Source organism: Nerophis lumbriciformis, linkage group LG23 (genome assembly GCF_033978685.3).
Source record: "Nerophis lumbriciformis linkage group LG23, RoL_Nlum_v2.1, whole genome shotgun sequence".
Classification (NCBI taxonomy): Eukaryota; Metazoa; Chordata; class Actinopteri; order Syngnathiformes; family Syngnathidae; genus Nerophis; species Nerophis lumbriciformis.
Genome location: NC_084570.2, coordinates 31,946,661 through 31,968,174, shown reverse-complemented (window position 1 = coordinate 31,968,174; position 21,514 = coordinate 31,946,661). Strand labels below are relative to the sequence as shown.

The 21,514-nt window shown below is 38.1% G+C and overlaps 1 protein-coding gene across 2 annotated transcripts in view; it reads right to left on the bottom strand.

The window, feature by feature from the left end:
• Positions 1 to 21,514, bottom strand: part of rem1 (RAS (RAD and GEM)-like GTP-binding 1) — a 34,526-nt gene that overhangs the window by 12,253 nt on the left and 759 nt on the right. The window contains exons 1-3 of one of the 2 annotated variants that reach the window (XM_061984732.1): positions 20,089 to 20,441; positions 19,155 to 19,546; positions 2,258 to 2,340 (exon numbers count right to left, since the gene is read on the bottom strand). In XM_061984732.1, coding sequence (XP_061840716.1) covers positions 2,258 to 2,340; positions 19,155 to 19,546; positions 20,089 to 20,099 — 486 coding nt within the window. In that variant the 5' untranslated portion in view covers positions 20,100 to 20,441. Of the gene's footprint in view, positions 1 to 2,257; positions 2,341 to 19,154; positions 19,547 to 20,088; positions 20,442 to 21,514 lie in introns of those variants that run through there. The other variant, XM_061984733.1, reaches the window with a different exon arrangement.

Here is a 21,514-nt window from a genome sequence, read left to right as displayed (position 1 = left end):
TAAATAAATTAAAAACATTTTCTTGAATAAAAAAGAAAGTAAAACAATACAAAAACAGTTACATAGAAACTAGTCATTAATGAAAATTAGTAAAATTAACTGTTAAAGGTTAGTACTCTTAGTGGACAATCATGTGTGCTTATGGACTGTATCCCTTGCAGACTGTATTGATATATATTGATATATAATGTAGGAACCAGAATATTAATAACAGAAAGAAACAACCCTTTTGTGTGAATGAGTGTGAATGAGTGTAAATGGGGGAGGGAGGTTTTTTGGGTTGGTGCACTAATTGTAAGTGTATCTTGTGTTTTTTATGTTGATTTAATTAGAAAAACACACAAAAAAAACGATACCGATAATAAAAAAAAAACGATACCGATAATTTCCGATATTACATTTTAACGCATTTATCGGCCGATAATATCGGCGTGCCGATATTATCGGCACAACATTAAGTTATCATAACTCAACTTTTGGGTTAAATAAATTCAACCCAATAGTTGGGTTATGAATCAACCAACATTAAGTTATCATTACTCAGCTTTTGTGTTAAATAAATTCAACCCAATAGTTGGGTTATGAATCAACCAACATTAAGTTATTATAACTCAGCTTTTTTGTTAAATAAATTCAACCCAATAGTTGGGTTATGAATCAACCAACATTAAGTTATCACAGCTCAGTTTTTGTGTTAAATAAATTCAACCCAATAGCTTGGTTGGGAATAACCCAACATTAAGTTATCATAACTCAACTTTTGGGTTAAATAAATTCAACCCAATAGTTGGGTTATGAATCAACCAACATTAAGTTATCATAACTCATAAGAATATAATGCTCACTTTGTCTTAGTAGCTCACAATATTAGTGCCAGTCACGTCAGCTCGGGCACACACTAAAAAAATAACCCAATTTCAACCCAACTGCTGGTTCAGAAATGATTTGAGTTATTTTAACTCAACATTTTGGGTTCATTTTTTCAAACCAACTTTTGCGTTTAATTATTTAACCAAAGAGTCGAGTTATGATAACTTAATGTTGGGTTATTCCCAACCAAACTATTGGGTTTCATTTATTTAACAAAAAAGCTGAGTTATAATAACTTAATGTTGGTTGATTCATAACCTAACTATTGGGTTGAATTTATTTAACACAAAAACTGAGTTATAATAATTTCATGTTGGTTGATTGATAACCCAACTATTGAGTTGGATTTATTTAAGCTTTCGTGTTAAATAAATCCAACTCAATAGTTGGGTTATCAATCAACCAACATGAAATTATTATAACTCAGTTTTTGTGTTAAATAAATTCAACCCAATAGTTTGGTTGGGAATAACCCAACATTAAGTTATCATAACTCAACTTTTGTGTTAAATAAATTCAACCCAATTGTTGGGTTATGAATCAACCAACATTAAGTTATCATAACTCAGCTTTTGTGTTAAATAAATTCAACCCAATAGTTTGGTTGGGAATAACCTAACATTAAGTTATCATAACTCAACTTTTGGGTTAAATAAATTCAACCCAATAGTTGGGTTATGAATCAACCAACATTAAGTTATCACAGCTCAGTTTTTGTGTTAAATAAATTCAACCCAATAGCTTGGTTGGGAATAACCCAACATTAAGTTATCATAACTCAACTTTTGGGTTAAATAAATTCAACCCAATAGTTGGGTTATAAATCAACCAACATTAAGTTATCATAACTCAGCTTTTTTGTTAAATAAATTCAACCCAATAGTTGGGTTATGAATCAACCAACATTAAGTTATCATAACTCAGCTTTTGTGTTAAATAAATTCAACCCAATAGTTAGGTTATGAATCAACCAACATTAAGTTATTATAACTCAGCTTTTTTGTTAAATAAATGTAACCCAATAGTTTGGTTGGGAATAACCCAACATTAAGTTATCATAACTCGACTCTTTGGTTAAATAATTAAACGCAAAAGTTGGTTTGAAAAAATGAACCCAAAATGTTGAGTTAAAATAACTCAAATCATTTCTGAACCAGCAGTTGGGTTGAAATTGGGTTATTTTTTTAGTGTGTGCCCGAGCTGACATGACTGGCACTAATATTGTGAGCTACTAAGACAAAGTGAGCATTATATTCTTATCAGTGACGGAGCAGGAAGCGGCTGGGAAAAGGTATGCGATTACATTTCATGGCCTCTAATTCAGGAATTAAACTTTTAGTTCGTGACCGTTGCTGTTCTGTTTGATCAGTTCTTGCAGAACATTCACCAGCTTGTCGCCACCCCACGTATCCATGACGACGAGCGTGGTTTCCTTGCCGTCCACCGTCAGCGTCCGCTCGTAGGCGTCCTCTGTAAGACACAACGATCAATGACAACTTTTACAGCAAATGACTTTTCCACCTCCTGCTGTGCTTCTCACACACTTTGTGACCACACCCACGCCGCGGTGTTGTGAGCTCGGTGGTCGATTTTACAGGCAAGCGATTTTTCCGTCTATAGTCGGAAATCCGTCTTTTTTATCGCTTTTTCCACCACACAAAGTGTTTTAAAATCTTATTCCGTCTCTTTGCCGTACCTGCCTACCTACACTACGGTTTTCCCGTAATGAGTACAGTTTTTGATAATACAGTGGTCAAAACTACGGTTTTCCATTAAAATGTATTAACTTAAAAATCGAAACTACGGAGCGAAGCAACTCCACGGGCAGGGGACAACAACAATGATGATTGGTTGGTTTATGTATAAAAACATGCATGATTGCTTGTTTGTTTACAAACCCCAAAAGCAGTGAAGTTGTCACGTTGTGTAAATGGTAAATAAAAACAGAATACAATGATTTGCAAATCCTTTTCAACTTATATTCAACTGAATAGACTGTAAAGACAAGATATTTAATGTTCACACTGAGAAACTTTGTCATTTTTTCCAAATATTAGCTCATTTGGAATGTGATGCCTGCAACATGTTTCAAAAAAGCTGGCACAAGTAGCAAAAAAGACTGAGAAAGTTGAGGAATGCTCATCAAACACTTATTTGGAACATCCCACAAGTGAACAGGCTAATTAGGAACAGGTGGGTGCCATGATTGGGTATAAAAGCCGCTTCCATGAAATGCTCAGTCATTCACAAACAAGGATGGGGCGAGGGTCACCACTTTATGAACAAATGCGTGAGCAAATTGTCCAACAACATTTCTCAACCAGCTATTGCAAGGAATTTAGGGATTTTACCATCCACGCTCCGTAATAACATCAAAAGGTTCAGATAATCTGGAGAAATCACTCCATGTTAGCGATGATATTACGGACCTTTGATCCTTCAGGCGGTACTGCATCAAAAAGCGACATCAGTGTGTAAAGGATATCACCACATGAGCTCAGGAACACTTCAGAAAACCACTGTCAGTAACTACAGTTGGTCGCTACATCTGTAAGTGGGCCCGAGCTCATCTAAAATGGACTGATACAAAGTGGAAAAGTGTTCTGTGGTCTGAAGAGTCCACATTTCACATTGTTTTTGGAAACTGTGGACGTCGTGTCCTCCGAAACAAAGAGGAAAAGAACCATCCGGATTGTTCTAGGCGCAAAGTTGAAAAGCCAGCATCTGTGATGGTATGAGGGTGTATTAGTGCCCAAGACATGGGTAACTTACACATCTGTGAAGGCACCATTAATGCTGAAAGGTACATACAGGTTTTGGAGCAACATATGTTGCCATCCAAGCAACGTTATCATGGACGCCCCTGCTTATTTCAGCAAGACAATGCCAAGCCACGTGTTACAACAGCGTGGCTTCATAGTAAAAAAGTGCGGGTACTAGACTGGCCTGCCTGTAGTCCAGACCTGTCTCCCGTTGAAAATGTGTGGCGCATTATGAAGCCTAAAATACCACAACGGACTGTTGAACAACTTAAGCTGTACATCAAGCAAGAATGGGAAAACATTCCACTTCAAAAATGTGTCTCCTCAGTTCCCAAACGTTTACTGAGTGTTGTTAAAAGGAAAGACCATGTAACACAGTGGTAAAAATGCCCCTGTGACAACTTTTTTGCAATGTGTTGCTACCATTAAATTCTAAGTTCATGATTATTTGCAAAAAAAACAAAAAAAAAACGTTCTCAGTGTGAACATGAAATATCTTGTCTTTGCAGTCTATTCAATTGAATATAAGTTGAAAAGGATTTGCAAATCATTGTATTCCCGCCCCCAACATCCTTTGGGGGCGGGGCCAAGTCATTTTGAAATTGCAAACTGAGAAGTTGATGTTTGTCTTAAAGAGTCCAGGAGCCGAGGAAGAAGAGGGACGGTCAGAGCAAGAGAAAGAGAAAAGAAGTCAACACGTCAGACAGCAGCCGGGTCAGTACACATGAAGCCCGGGGCCAATCAGTACACATGTCCATTGAAGCCCAGGACCAATCAGCACCCAGCTCATCAATGTTCACCAGTCCGCTTCCATTAAACCTGATCCCAATCATTAATCATCACCAAGTTCACCTCATCACAACTACACAGCAGCACACTCACCTGTTGCTTAGCAACATAGCCTGCTACAGTTGCTTAGTAACATAACCTTCTACATTTGGTTAGCAACATAGCCTGCTACAGTTAATTAGCAACATAGCCTGCTACAGTTGCTTAGCAACATAGCTTGCTACAGTTGCTTGGCGACATAAACTTCTCCAGTTGGTTAGCAACGTAGCCTGCTACAGTTGCTTAGCAACATAGCCTGCTACAGTTGCTTAGTAACATAACCTTCTACAGTTGGTTAGCAACATAGCCTGCTACAGTTGCTTAGCAAGATAGCCTGCTACAGTTGCTTAGTAACATAACCTTCTACAGTTGGTTAGCAACGTAGCCTGCTACAGTTGCTTAGCAACATAGCCTGCTACAGTTGCTTAGCAACATAACCTTCTACAGTTGGTTAGCAACATAGCCTGCTACAGTTGCTTAGCAACATAGCCTGCTACAGTTTCTTGGCAACATAGCCTGCTACAGTTGGTTAGCAACATAGCCTGCTACAGTTGCTTAGCAACATAGCCTGCTACAGTTGCTTAGCAACATAGCCTGCTACAGTTGCTTGGCGACATAACCTGCTATAGTTGCTTGGTAACATAGCCTGTTACAGTTGCTTAGCAACATAGCCTGCTACAGTTGCTTGGCGACATAACCTGCTATAGTTGCTTGGTAACATAGCCTGTTACAGTTGCTTAGTAACATAACCTTCTCCAGTTGGTTAGCAACATAGCCTGTTACAGTTGCTTAGCAAGATAGCCTGCTACAGTTGCTTAGTAACATAAACTTCTACAGTTGGTTAGCAACGTAGCCTGCTACAGTTGCTTAGCAACATAACCTGCTACAGTTACTTAGCAACATAGCCTGCTACAGTTGCTTGGCAACATAGCCTGCTACAGTTGGTTAGCAACAAAGCCTGCTACAGTTGCTTAGCAACATAGCCTGCTACAGTTGCTTAGCAACAAAGCCTGCTACTAGGGTGACCAGGTGTCCGGATTTAGGCCGGACAGTCCGGATTTTTAATGCCCTGTCCGGCGTCCGGCGCAGCATCAAGCCGGACACGTATTTGTCCTCCTTTTTGAGGCACTAGGCTTGAAGAGCGGAGTTTTTTCATCTTTGCTGGGCTGCAGCGCGATAGCCAATCAAAGACCGTAAAAATGCCCCCAACGCAGTAACATATCAAATGATTGGCTAAGAGCTGTGTCGGATACAAATCTGCTTATCATTGGTTAAAAAAGTAAACAAGGGTCCATGTGCTGTTGCGGCATGACATTGACAGAAAGTTAGCATCATGCCAAAATGCAAGACCTCGTTTAATTCTGAATGGATAAAAGAGAACGAATTTATAACGAAAAGCAGTCGAGACTCATTCCATGGCTTCTGCACACTTTGTCGATGTGATGTCGACATAAGTAGTCAGGGGAATGCTGCAATTGAACGGCATGCGGGTGCGCGGATAAACATAAAAGTAATAAACGTGCGGCAAGTACCTCTTCAATGACGACATTTTTTCGTGAAGTTTCGTCGCCCCTGGATGACAAGATAACCGCTGCGGAGCTGTGCAAGGTGTACCATGCTGTAAAGCAGTGGTTCTCAAATGGGGGTACGCGTACCCCTGGGGGTGTAATGTAATGTAAGTTCATAAACTGAACATCAAATCAAGTAGGCTATTCCATTCATTACCATAAAGCCAGAGTTTCCCCCATGCCATGATGGTTTGACCCTCACTAAAATGTCGGTCAAAAAGAACTGTGAAAAGAAATGCAACAATGCAATATTCAGTCTTGACAGCTAGATTTTTTGTAGACATGTTCCATAAATATTGATGTTAAAGATTTCTTTTTTTGTGAAGAAATGTTTAGAATTAATTTCCTGAATCCAGGTGGATCTCTATTACAATCCCCAAAGAGGGCACTTTAAGTTGATGATTACTTCTATGTGTAGAAATCTTTATTTATAATTGAATCACTCGTTTATTTTTCAACAAGTTTTTAGTTATTTTACATATATTTTTCCAAATAGTTCAAGAAAGACCACTACAAATTTTGCACTGTTATACAATTTAATAAATCAGAAACTGATGACATAGTGCTGTATTTTACTTCTTTATCTCTTTTTTTCAACCAAAAATGCTTTGCTCTGATTAGGGGGTACTTGAATTAAAAAAATGTTCACAGGGGGTACATCACTGAAAAAAGGGTTGAGAACCACTGCTGTAAAGCATCACCAGTCCTACAGAAGTTTAGACTGCGGCATGAAAGTGGACCGGGAGATTTTCAGTGACTAACCCACAGCTAAAGGGATGGCCTGTGGCCGAACAAAAGCCAAGGCATTGTGCGAGAACGTCATCGCTCACTAATCAGTACAGGAACATACCGACTACATAAAAGAAAACAACCTACCCTTTTCCGTGGCAACCGACGCCTCAAATAAAGGAACAAACAAGTGTTTTCCCATTGTGGTAAGGTATTTTCACTTTGATGAAGGCATCCAACATGTCCTGTTGGATTTTTATAGTGACAGCAACGAAACGTCAGAAGCCATAACAAACCAGCTGCTGGCAAAACTTGAGATGTCTGGCTTAGAGGTGAAAAACATGTCTGCATATGGAGCAGACAATGCCAGTGTCAATTGTGGCAAACATAACAGTGTATCAGAAGCTGAAACTGAGCCAAAAAGATGTGCTCCCTGCAAACTGTTTGGCCCATATTCTGCATAACGCAACCAGATATGCAGCAAGCAGCCTTGATGTTGATGTGGAAACATTTTTGTGGCATTTTTTTTTTTATTATATATGTTAACTACATTTAAGTCCACACATGTTATGCTTTGTGGCACTCTGCACTTGAAAAGATTCATCTCAGTGGTCACTTTTTGAACACCACAATGTATTGAATAAATACAAATACTGTTAACAAACACTTGACTTTAATATTTTTTCCTATTCAGCCACACAAACATCATCTTTAAACCACTCAAAATTGTACTATAAATAAGGTATACCAGAGTCCTATGTACACCATAGTAATTTATTGATATGCCGCATAATGTGCTCCTTTTTGGTGTCATGGAAATGGTCACCCTACCTGCTACAGTTGCTTAGCAAGATAGCCTGCTACAGTTGCTTAGTAACATAACCTTCTACAGGTGGTTAGCAACATAGCCTGCTACAGTTGCTTAGCAACATAGCCTGCTACAGTTGCTTAGCAACATAGCCTGCTACAGTTGCGTAGCAACATAGCCTGCTACAGTTAATTAGCAACATAGCCTGCTACAGTTGCGTAGCAACATAGCCTGCTACAGTTGCTTGGCGACATAACCTGCTACAATTGCTTGGCAACATAGCCTGCTGCAGTTAATTAGCAACATAACCTGCTACAGTTAATTAGCGACATAGCCTGCTGCAGTTGCTTAGCAACATAACCAGCTACAGTTGCTTAGCAACAAAACCTGCTACTGTTGCTTAGCAACATAGCCTGCTACAGTTGCTTAGCAACATAACCTGCTACAGTTGCTTAGCAACATAACCTGCTACAGTTGCTTAGCAACATAGTCTGCTACATCTGCTGAAAATTATGGAAAGCGCCACTCGACTTAGCAACTGGCGCTATGGTCATTGTTGGATTTGCCACAAAACACATTTGAAGGTATTCAACACTCTACTGCCATCTGGTGGCTAAAGTGGATAGTGCACGCCTCATTTTGTCACGTTTCATGTGTCAGGTAAACTATGACGAATAGGGCACTTTCTACAGTAAATGGAAAAACAGTAGCATATTTTCTTTACGGTAAAATAAACAAACAAACTGGCAGCTCTGTTATCAGAAATTAAAAACAAAAACAGAATTACTGTTTTTCTATTTACTGTAATAAACACTTTACATTCTACTGTAGAATTCTGGCAACTAAGTTGCCAATTTTCTTCCCTGGCCCTGTTTATAAACAACCCTGCATATTTGTAAAATATAAAATAAAAAACACTTGTAAACAACACTATATATTTGTTAACAGCATTTGTAAACAACACTGTATGATTGGAAATAGCATTTGTAAACAACACTGTATATTTGTAAACAACACTTGTAAACAACGCTTGTAAACAACACTATGTTTGTAATCAACACTTGTAAACAATGCTTGTAAACAACACGGTATGTTTGTAATCAACACTTGTAAACAATGCTTGTAAACAACACGGTATGTTTGTAAACAACACTTGTAACAACACTTGTAAACAACAATGTATGTTTTTTAACAACACTGTATATTTGTAAACAACAGTTGTAAACAACACTGTATATTTGTAAACAACACTTGTAAACAATGCTTGTAAACAACACTGTATGTTTGTAAACAACACTTGTAACAACACTTGTAAACAACAATGTATGTTTGTAAACAACACTTGTTTACAACACTTGTAAGCAACGCTTGTAAACAACACTGTATGTTTGTAATCAACGCTTGTAAACAACACTGTATGTTTGTAATCAACACTTGTAAATAACGCTTGTAAACAACACTGTATGTTTGTAATCAACGCTTGTAAACAACACTGTATGTTTGTAATCAACGCTTGTAAACAACACTGTATGTTTGTAATCAACACTTGTAAATAACGCTTGTAAATAACACTGTATGTTTGTAATCAACGCTTGTAAACAACACTGTATGTTTGTAATCAACACTGTATGTTTTTAAACAACACTTGTTAACAACACTTGTAAACAACACTGTATATTTGTAAACAACAATTGTAAACAACACTGTATATTTGTAAACAACACTTGTTAACAACACTTGTAAACAACAATGTATGTTTGTAAACAACACGTGTTAACAACACTTGTAAAAACACTGTATGTTTGTAAACAACACTTGTAAACAACACTGTATATTTGTAAACAACACATGTTAACAATACTTATAAACAACGCTTATAAACAACACTGTATATTTGTAAACAACATTTGTTAACAACACTTGTAAACAACACTGTATGTTTGTAAACAAGACTTGTTAACAACCTATATAAACAACGCTTGTAAATAACACTGTATGTTTGTAAACAACACTTGTTAACAACACTTGTAAACAACTCCGTATGTTTGTAATCAACACTTGTTAACAACACTTGTAAACAACACTGTATATTTGTAAACAACACTTGTAAACAATACTGTATATTTGTAAACAACACTTGTTAACAACACTTGTAAACAACACTGTACATTTGTAAACAACACTATGTTTGTAAACAACACTTGTTAGCAACACTTGTAAACAACACTGCATATTTGTAAACAACACTGTATATTTGTAAACAACACTTGTTAACAACACTTGTAAACAACACTTGTAAATAACACTGTATGTTTGTAATCAACACTTGTAAACAACACTGTATGTTTGTAATCAACACTTGTAAACAACACTGTATGTTTGAAAACAACACTTGTTAACAACACTTGTAAACAACACTTGTTTACAACACTTGTAAACAACACTGTATATTTGTAAACAACACTTGTAAACAACCCCTGTATATTTGCGAACAACACTTGTAAACAACACTCGTTAACAACACTTGTAAACAACGCTTGTAAACAACACTGTATGTTTTTAAACAACACTTGTAAACAACACTGTATGTTTGTAAACAACACTTGTAAACAACGCTTGTAAACAACACGGTATGTTTGTAAACAACACTTGTAAACAACACTGTATGTTTGTAAACAACACTTGTAAACAACACTGTAGGTTTGTAAACAACACTTGTAAACAACGCTTGTAAACAACACTGTATGTTTGTAACAACACTGCATGTTTGTAAACAACACTTGTTAACAACACTTGTAAACAACATTGTATATTGTAAACAACACTTGTAATCAACACTGTGTATTTGTAAACAGCACTTGTAAACAACACTGTATATTTGTAAAAACACTGTATATTTGTAAAAACACTGTATATTTGTAAACAACACTTGTTAACAACACTTGTAAACAACACTTGTAAATATTACTGTATGTTTGTAATCAACACTTGTAAACAACACTGTATGTTTGTAATCAACACTTGTAATCAACACTTGTAAACAACACTGTATGTTTGAAAACAACACTTGTTTACAACACTTGTAAACAACACTGTATATTTGTAAACAACACTTGTAAACAACACTGTATATTTGCGAACAACACTTGTAAACAACACTTGTAAACCTTGCTTGTAAACAACACTGTATGTTTGTAAACAACACTATATGTTTGTAAACAACACTTGTTAACAACACTTGTAAACAACGCTTGTAAACAACACTGTATGTTTGTAATCAACACTTGTAAACAACACTGTATGTTTGTAATCATCACTTGTAATCAACACTTGTAAACAACACTGTATGTTTGTAAACAACACTTGTTGACAACACTTGTAAACAACGCTTGTAAACAACACTGTATGTTTGTAATCAACACTTGTAAACAACACTGTATGTTTGTAAACAACACTTGTTAACAACACTTGTAAACAACGCTTGTAAACACCACTGTATGTTTGTAAACAACACTTGTAAACAACACTGTATGTTTGTAAACAACACTTGTTAACAACACTTGTAAACAATATTGTATATTTGTAAACAACACTGTGTATTTGTAAACAGCACTTGTAAACAACACTGTATATTTGTAAACAACACTTGTTAACAACACTTGTAAACAACGCTTGTAAACAACACTGTATGTTTGTAATCAACACTTGTAAACAACACTGTATGTTTGTAATCATCACTTGTAATCAACACTTGTAAACAACACTGTATGTTTGTAAACAACACTTGTTAACAACACTTGTAAACAACGCTTGTAAACAACATTGTATGTTTGTAATCAACACTTGTAAACAACACTGTATGTTTGTAAACAACACTTGTTAACAACACTTGTAAACAACGCTTGTAAACACCACTGTATGTTTGTAAACAACACTTGTAAACAACACTGTATGTTTGTAAACAACACTTGTTAACAACACTTGTAAACAATATTGTATATTTGTAAACAACACTGTGTATTTGTAAACAGCACTTGTAAACAACACTGTATATTTGTAAACAACACTTGTAAACAACGCTTGTAAACAACACTGTATGTTTGTAAACAACACTGTATATTGTACAGTACAATTCCGGTGTCTGAGTTGCCAGTTTTTTACTGTAAAGTCTACAAAAAATGATGAAGTGTATGTAAAAGTGGATATAATAATGACATGGTTGTAATGACATATTATTGGCTGTTACAAGCGGCCCCTGAGGGAAACAGTTTGGACTTCCTGTAATTAGAACAATGAACATCAATACTTTGACCTTTCATGCACACTGAAAGTGAAAGCACTTTGATCCTGACTTGCTTTGACAAAGGTTGAAACTAGTTTTACATCTACTTAAATACAAATATTTGTTATTATTAGTATCAACATTTCAGCCTTTTCTCGTGATATTATGCCTTTTTGTTCTATTATTTATTTTCTCCTGCTTTGTGTGCGTACTTAACTGACTTTTATTTCCACCAGCCAATCAAAACGAGGCGTTAACGGCGTGTTTTATGCAGCGTTAGCAAACAACAACATCAGGGTTAGCACATGTGTTACATTTGTACAAGGTCTACTAAAAGTGTTGTCAAAAAGTGAATACATGAAAAAAAAAATTTATTACAGTGGGGCCTCAACTTAAGAGTGTCCTAACTTAGAAGAGTTTTGAGATAAGAGCTGTCTCTCGGCTAATTGTTGTTAGCTTGAAGTTGCTAGCAAAACTTACAAACATCACCATCGTTAGTTGGTGCAGTGAATGTCACAGTGAAGATTTACCCGCTCTTATTCGCTATCCTTAGCTTATAGTTAGCATTAGCTTATAGTTAGCGTTAGCTTCTAGCTAGAGTTAGCTTGTAGCTAGCGTTAGCTTGTAGCTAGAGATGGACGTAACTTTGCGTACATCTCTTGGTGGTATATCTACCAACCGAGCTATACCACCAAGAAGGGCGGTACAGCTCGGTTGGTAGAGCGGCCGTGCCAGCAACTTGAGGGTTGCAGGTTCGATCCCCGCTTCCGCCATCCTAGTCACTGCCGTTGTGTCCTTGGGCAAGACACTTTACCCACCTGCTCCCAGTGCCACCCACACTGGTTTAAATGTAACTTAGATATTGGGTTTCACAATGTAAAGCGCTTTGAGTCACTTGAGAAAAAGCGCTATATAAATGTAATTCACTTCACTTCACTTCACTTTCCAAGCCTGGGAAGTAAGAAAGGGTGCGTGAAGGACAGTGTTGAGGACCAGAAGTGTATGATGTTCATTGAATTAAAGAAATAAATCATCAAAAACATGGCCGAGCGTGTCGCCATCTTGGCGAAGCAATTTAAGCGTATGACTGCAAGAAGTATATTATATGTATCCAAGTGTATACTGCAGCAGAATGTTAAAATCATATCTAAATGGCGGACATGTATCCATGAACATATGGAAAAGCTGCTGATGGTGTGTTTGTCAGAGAAGCAGCTGGAAGAAGGTACTGTAGAGATCCACTCTCCAAAGAAAATGTAAATTATTAATACATTACTTCATAAAAATATTGTATTTGTTAGTAGTTTTTTCTTTTGTACTTTTGTATACAATATCTATCATCTAAAAGTGAGTTTTTCTTTATTAAAAGCATTTCACAAGTTAAAATAGTGTATTTTAGGGGGCGAGCACCAATGAAACTGACTTCAATCCATTTCAGTGTCTACGTTGATTAAGGATACAAGTGTTTCAAGTTAAGAGTTCTGCAACAGAACGAATTTAGCTGCTAAGTTGAGGTGCTAGTGTATAAACATAACCAACATTTTGATAAAAACAATAACAAATAGTTCATATGCCCTGCCTGTGATTTGAACTGGAGCATTTCCAGTTGAGCTTTGCAGCCCAAACCTTCTCCATGAATGAAGAAACACTAAAGGTCGGGCTTCAGGTTCCGATTGGGTCTACAGTGTTCCAAACCACATGTAGGGTTTCAAACGAGGGTTAGGGTTTCAATTTAGAGTTAGGGCTTCGAGTTAGGGGTTTAAATTAGGGTTAGGGTTTCAAACTAAGGTTACAATATCAAGTTAGGGGTTTGAATCAGGGTTAAGGTTTCAAACTAGGTTTAGGGCTTCGAGTTAGGGGTTTAAATTAGGGTTAGGGTTTCAAACTAGGGTTACAATATCAAGTTAGGGGTTTGAATCAGGGTTACAATATCAAGTTAGGGGTTTGAATCAGGGTTAGGGGTTTAATTTAGGGTTAGAATTTAAAACTACTGTACAGTTAGGGCTTCGAGTTAGGGGTTTATATTAGGGTTAGGGTTTCAAACTAGAGTTAGGGCTTCAAATTAGGGGTTTAAATTAGGGGTCGCGTTTCAAACTAGGGTTATTATCAAGTTAGGGTTTCAAACGAGGGTTATGATTTCAAGTTAGGGGTTTAATTTAGGGTTAGAGTTTCAAACTAAAGTTAGGGCTTCAAGTTAGGGGTTTAAATTAGGTTTGGGGTTTCAAACTAGGGTTACAATATCAAGTTAGGGGTTTGAAACAGGGTCAGGGTTTCAAACTAGGGTTAGGGCTTCAAGTTAGGGGTTTTAATTAGGGTTTGGGTTTCTAACTAGGGTTATGATTTAAAGTTAGGGGTTTAATTTAGGGTTAGGGTTTCAAACTAGAGTTAAGGCTTCGAGTTAGGGGTTTAAATTAGGATTAGGGTTTCAAAATAGGGTTACAATATCAATTTAAGGGTTAAGATTTCAAGTTAGAGGTTAGGGTTAGGGTTTCAAACTAGAGTTAGGGCTTCAAATTAGGGGTTTAAATTAGGGTTCGAGTTTCAAACTAGGGTTACGATATCAAGTTAGGGTTTCAAATAAGGGTTATGATTTCAAGTTAAGGGTTTAATTTAGGGTTAGAGTTTCAAACTAAAGTTAGGGCTTCGAGTTAGGGGTTTAAATTAGGGTTAGGGTTCAAAATAGGGTTAGGCCTTCAAATTAGGGGTTTAAATTAGGGTTCGGGTTTCAAACTAGGGTTACGATATCAAGTTTGGGTTTTAAATAAGGGTTATGATTTCAAGTTAGGGGTTTAATTTAGGGTTAGAGTTTCAAACTAGAGTTAGGGCTTCGAGTTAAGGGTTTTAATTAGGGTTAGGGTTCCAAACTAGAGTTACGGCTTCAAATTAGCGGTTTAAATTAAGGTTCGAGTTTCAAATAAGGGTTATGATTTCAAGTTAGGGGTTTAATTTAGGGTTAGAGTTTCAAACTAAAGTTAAGGCTTCGAGTTAAGGGTTTAAATTAGGGTTAGGGTTTCAAAATAGGGTTACAATATCAATTTAAGGTTTCAAATAAGGGTTTGGATTTCAAATTAGGGGTTTAATTTAGGGTTAGGATTAGGGCTTCGAGTTAGGGGTTTAAATTAGGATTCGGGTTTCAAACTAGAGTTAGGGCTTCAAATTAGGGGTTTAAATTAGGGTTCGGGTTTCAAACTAGGGTTACGATATCAAGTTAGGGTTTCAAATAAGGGTTATGATTTCAAGTTAGGGGTTTAATTTAGGGTTTGAGTTTCAAACTAAAGTTAGGCCTTCGGGTTAGGGGTTTGAATTAGGGTTAGGGTTTCAAACTAGGGTTACAATATCAATTTAAGGTTTCAAATGAGGGTTATAATTTCAAGTTAGGGGTTTAATTTAGGGTTAGGATTTCAAACTAGAGTTAGGGCTTCAAGTTAGGGGTTTAAATTAGGGTTAGGGTTTCAAACTAGAATTAGAGCTTCAAATTAGGGTTAGGATTTCAAACTAGAGTTAGGGCTTCGAGTTAGGGGTTTAAATCAGGGATAGGGTTTCAAACTAGAATTAGGGCTTCAAATTAGGGTTCGGGTTTCATACTAGGGTTACGATATCAAGTTAGGGTTTCAAACGAGGGTTATGATTTCAAGTTAGGGGTTAAATTTAGGGTTAGAGTTTCAAACTAAAGTTAGGGTTTCGAATTAGGGGTTTGAATTAGGGTTAGGGTTTCAAACTAGGGTTACTATATCAATTTAAGGTTTCAAATGAGGGTTATGATTTCAAGTTAGGGGTTTAATTTAGGGTTAGGTTTTCAAACTAGAGTTAGGGCTTCTAATTAGGGGTTTAAATTAGGGTTCGGGTTTCAAACTAGGGTTACAATATCAAGTTAGGGTTTCAAATAAGGGTTATGATTTCAAGTTAGGGGTTTAATTTAGGGTTAGAGTTTAAAACGAGAGTTAGGGCTTCGAGTTAGGGGTTTAAATTAGAGTTAGGGTTCCAAACTAGAGTTAGGGCTTCAAATTAGGGGTTTAAATTAGGGTTCGGATTTCAAACTAGGGTTATGATTTCAAGTTAGGGGTTTAATTAAGGGTTAGAGTTTCAAACTAAAGTTACGGCTTCGAGTTAGGGGTTTAAATTAGGGTTAGGTTTTCGAAATAGGGTTAATTTAAAGGCCTACTGAAACCCACTACTACCGACCACGCAGTCTGATAGTTTATACATCAATGATGAAATCTTAACATTGCAACACATGCCAATACGGCCGGGTTAGTTTACTAAAGTGCAATTTTAAATTTTGTGCGAAATATCCTGCTGAAAACGTCTCGGTATGATGACGTCTGCGTGTGACGTCACGGATTGTAGAGGACATTTTGGGACAGCATGGTGGCCAGCTATTAAGTCGTCCGTTTTCATCGCAAAATTCCACAGTATTCTGGACATCTGTGTTGGTGAATCTTTTGCAATTTGTTCAATGAACAATGAAGACAGCAAAGAAGAAAGCTGTAGGAGGGAAGCGGTGTATTGCGGTCGACTTCAGCAACACAGCCGGTGTTTCATTGTTTACATTCCCGGAAGATGACAGTCAAGCTTTACCATTGGCCTGTGGAGAACTGGGACAACAGAGACTCTTACCAGGAGGACTTTGAGTTGGATACGCAGACGCGGTACCGTGAGTACGCATGCAGCTGCGGCTTCCAAACATTTGATCGCTTGCGCGTACGTGCGTGCCGCTATGTGCATGTCACGTACGTAACTTTGGGGACTTTGGGGAAATATATGTGCTGTATGAACTTTGGGGAGGTGAACGGTACTTTGGGCTGTGGTATTGAGTGTGTTGTGCAGGTGTTTGAGTTGTATTGGCGGGTTATATGGACGGGAGGGGGGAGGTGTTTGTTATGCAGGATTAATTTGTGGCATATTAAATATAAGCCCGGTTGTGTTGTGGCTAATAGAGTATATATATGTCTTGTGTTTATTTACTGTTTTAGGCATTCCCAGCTGAATATCAGGTCCCACCCGCCTCTCACAGCATCTTCCCTATCTGAATTGCTCCCACTGCCCTCTAGTCCTTCACTCTCACTTTCCTCATCCACAAATCTTTCATTCTCGCTCAAATGAATGGGGAAATCGTCGCTTTCTCGGTCCGAATCGCTCTCGCTGCTGGTGGCCATGATTGTAAACAATGTGCAGATGTGAGGAGCTCCACAACCTGTGACGTCACGCGCATATCGTCTGCTTCTTCCGGTACAGGCAAGGCTTTTTTATCAGCGACCAAAAGTTGCGAACTTTATCGTCGATGTTCTCTACTAAATCCTTTCAGCAAAAATATGGCAATATTGCGAAATTATCAAGTATGACACATAGAATGGACCTGCTATCCCCGTTTAAATAAGAAAATCGCATTTCAGTAGGCCTTTAAGGTTTCAAATAAGGGGTAAGATTTCAAGTTAGGGGTTTAATTTAGGGCTAGGATTTCAAACTGGAGTTAGGGCTTCAAGTTAGGGATTCTAATTAGGGTTAGGGTTTCAAACTAGAGTTAGGGCTTCAAATTAGGGGTTTAAATTAGGGTGCGGGTTTCAAACTAGGGTTACGATATCAAGTTAGGGTTTCAAATAAGGGTTATGATTTCAAGTTAGGGGTTTAATTTAGGGTTAGACTTTCAAACTAAAGGCTTCGAGTTAGGGGTTTGAATTAGGGTTAGGGTTTCAAACTAGGGTTACGATATCAAGTTAGAGTTTCAAATAAGGGTTATGATTTCAAGTTAGGGGTTTAATTTAGGGTTAGAGTTTCAAACTAAAGGCTTCGAGTTAGGGGTTTGAATTAGGGTTAGGGTTTCAAACTAGGGTTACAATATCAATTTAAGGTTTTAAATGAGGGTTATAATTTCAAGTTAGGGGTTTAAATTAGGGTGCGGGTTTCAAACTAGGGTTACGATATCAAGTTAGGGTTTCAAATAAGGGTTATGATTTCAAGTTAGGGGTTTAATTTAGGGTTAGACTTTCAAACTAAAGGCTTCGAGTTAGGGGTTTGAATTAGGGTTAGGGTTTCAAACTAGGGTTACAATATCAATTTAAGGTTTTAAATGAGGGTTATAATTTCAAGTTAGGGGTTTAAATTAGGGTTAGGATTTCAAACTAGAGTTAGGGCTTCAAGTTAGGGGTTTAAATTAGGGTTAGGGTTTCAAACTAGTATTAGGGCTTCAAATTAGGGTTCGGGTTTCAAACAAGGGTTAGATATCAAGTTAAGGTTTCAACCGAGGGTTATGATTTCAAGTTAGGGGTTAAATCATAGAGTTTCAAACTAAAGTTAGGGCTCCGAGTTAGGAGTTAAATTATGGTTAGGGTTTCAAACTAGGGTTACAATATCAATTTAAGGTGTCAAACGAGGGTTATGATTTCAAGTTAGGGGTTTAAATTAGGGTTTCAAACTACCATAATGGCCCCATCTCTTGATTTGTTCGTCAGTGGCCCTCGGCGGGAACATTTGGGCCACCGTTTCCAAAAACAATTTGAAATGTGGACTACTCAGACCACAGAACACTTTTCCACTTTGCATCAGTCCATCTTAGATGAGCTCGGGCCCAGCGAAGCGTTTCTGGGTGTTGTTGATAAATGGCTTTGGCTTTGCATAGTAGAGGTTTAACTTGCACTTACAGATGTGGCGAACAACTGTCATTACTGACAGTGGTTTTCTGAAGTGTTCCTGAGCCCATGTGGTGATATCCTTTACACACTGATGTCGCTTTTTGATGCAGTACTACCTGAGGGATCGAAGGTCCGTATATCATCGCTTACGTGCAGTGATTTCTCCAGATTCTCTGAACCTTTTGATGATATTACGGAGCGTAGATGGTGAAATCCCTAAATTCCTTGCAATAGCTGGTTGAGAAATGTTGTTCTTAAACTTTGGACAATTTGCTCAGGCATTTGTTGACAAAGTGGTGACCCTCGCCCCATCCTTGTTTGTGAATAACTGAGCATTTCATGGAAGCTGCTTTTATACTCAATCATGGCACCCACCTGTTCCCAATTAGCCTGTTCACCTGTGGGATGTTCCAAATAAGTGTTTGATGAGCATTCCTCAACTTTCTCACTCTTTTTTGCCACCTGTGCCAGCTTTTCTGAAACATTTTGCAGGCATCAAATTCCAAATGAGCTAATATTTGCAAAAAATAGCAAAGTTTTCCAGTGTGAACATTACATATCTTGTCTTTGCAGTCTATTCAATTGAATATAAGTTGAAAAGGATTTGCAAATCATTGTATTCTGTTTTTATTTACCATTTACACAACGTGACAACTTCACTGGTTGTTAACATCTCACCTGCAGGTTGCTCCTCCTTCTCCGTGACACCCGCAAAGATTCCGGCAAGGCTGCTCTTTCCCACCCCCTGGTTGCCGAGCAACATCACCCTGTAGACACAATCCCAGTCGCTCTGCGAGTCCTCGTCCGAGTCCGAGCTCCAGTGCGCTCGGTAGTGGAGGGACTTGTCTCCGGGGTGGTAGGACGCAGACTTCCCCAGGGGAGCATGCCTGCGTCGGGGGCTCTGCTGCTCCGGGTCCGGCTGGTAGCTGCAGGCGGGGAGGCGCGCCTGGCAGGGGTCTCGAGGCTGCTGGACCAGGTGGGCGGGACGTATGGGTGTGCTGCCTCGCCGCCGGAGGACGTCCTGGTCTCTGTGGATGTTGTTGTTCATGTTGCTATGATGACAGCATCGTCTGAGGAGATATTATTATATGATAAGTGTTTGGTGTGGATGTGATAAGTGTTTGGTGTGGATGTAATAAGTGTTTGGTGTGGGTTTGATAAGTGTTTGGTGTGGATCTGATAAGTGTTTGGTGTGGATGTGATAAGTGCTTGGTGGGGATGTGATAAGTGTTTGGTGTGGATATGATAAGTGCTTGGTGTGGATTTAATAAGTGTTTGGTGTGGATGTGATAAGTGTTTGGTGGGGATGTGATAAGTGTTTGGTGTGGATATGATAAGTGTTTGGTGTGGATTTGATAAGTGTTTGGTCTGGATGTGATAGGTTTTTGGTGTGGATATTGTAAGTGTTTAGTGTGAATGTGATAAGTGTTTGGTGTGGATATTGTAAGTGTTTAGTGTGGATGTGATAAGTGTTTGGTGTGGATTTGATAAGTGTTTGGTGTGGATGTGATAAGTGTTTGGTGTGGATGTGATAAGTGTTTGGTGTGCCAAAAAAGCTCAGCTGCTGCACAAGACTTCAAAGGTTGCAACACAAAGGTCAAAAGTTACTCACATGCACTTCATGAGTGAGAGTTGACATGTTGCAGAGCATGGGCGTCAAGCAAAGCACGTTAAGAACATGACAAGAATACGAAAAAAACAAGACAAGAACACGACAAGAACACAACAAAAACAAGACAGGAACACAACAAGAAGACGACAAGAACAAGACAAAAACAAGACAAGAACACGACAACAACACGACAACAACACGAAAAGAACATAACAACAACACGAAAAGAACACGACAACAACACGACAAGAACAAGACAAGAACAAGACAAGAACAAGACAAGAACAAGACAAGAACGTGACAAGAACGTGACAAGAACACAACAAGAACAAGACAAGAACACGGCAAGAACAAGACAAGAACACGACAAGAACAAGACAAAAGAACACGACAAGAACAAGACAACAACACGACAACAACACGAAAAGAACAAGACAAGAACAAGACAAGAACAAGACAAGAACAAGACAAGAACGCGACAAGAACACGACAAGAACAAGACAAGAACACGACAAGAACAAGACAAGAACAAGACAAGAACACGACAAGAACAAGACAAGAACGTGACAAGAACACAACAAGAACAAGACAAGAACAAGACAACAACACGACAAGAACACGGCAAGAACACAACAAGAACAAGACAAGAACAAGACAAGAACGTGACAAGAACGTGACAAGAACACAACAAGAACAAGACAAGAACACGACAAGAACAAGACAAGAACACTACAACAACACGGCAAGAACACGGCAAGAACACGGCAAGAACACAACAAGACAAGAACAAGACAAGAACAAGACAAGAACAAGACAAGAACACGACAAGAACACAACAACACGACAAGAAAAAGACAAGAACACGACAAGAACAAGACAAGAACAAGACAAGAACAAGAAAAGAACGTGACAAGAACGTGACAAGAACACGACAAGAACACGACAAGAACAAGACAAGAACAAGACAAGAACAAGACAAGAACGTGACAAGAACGTGACAAGAACACAACAAGAACAAGACAAGAACACGACAAGAACAAGACAAGAACACGACAAGAACACAACAAGAACACGACTAGAACAAGACAAAAACACAACAAGAACAAGACAAGAACACGAAAAAGAACAAGACAAGAACACGACAAGAACACGACAAGAACACGACAAGAACACGACTAGAACACGACAAGAACACGACAAGAACTCGACAAGAACACGACAAGAACATGACGAGAACACGACAAGAACACGACAAGAACCCGACAAGAACATGACAAGAAGTCAACAAGAACACGACAAGAACATGACAAGAACACGTAAAGAACTCAACAAGAAAACAACAAGAACACAACAAGAACAAGACAAGAACACGACAACAACACAATGAAACACAACAAGAACACGTAAAGAACTCAACAAGAACACA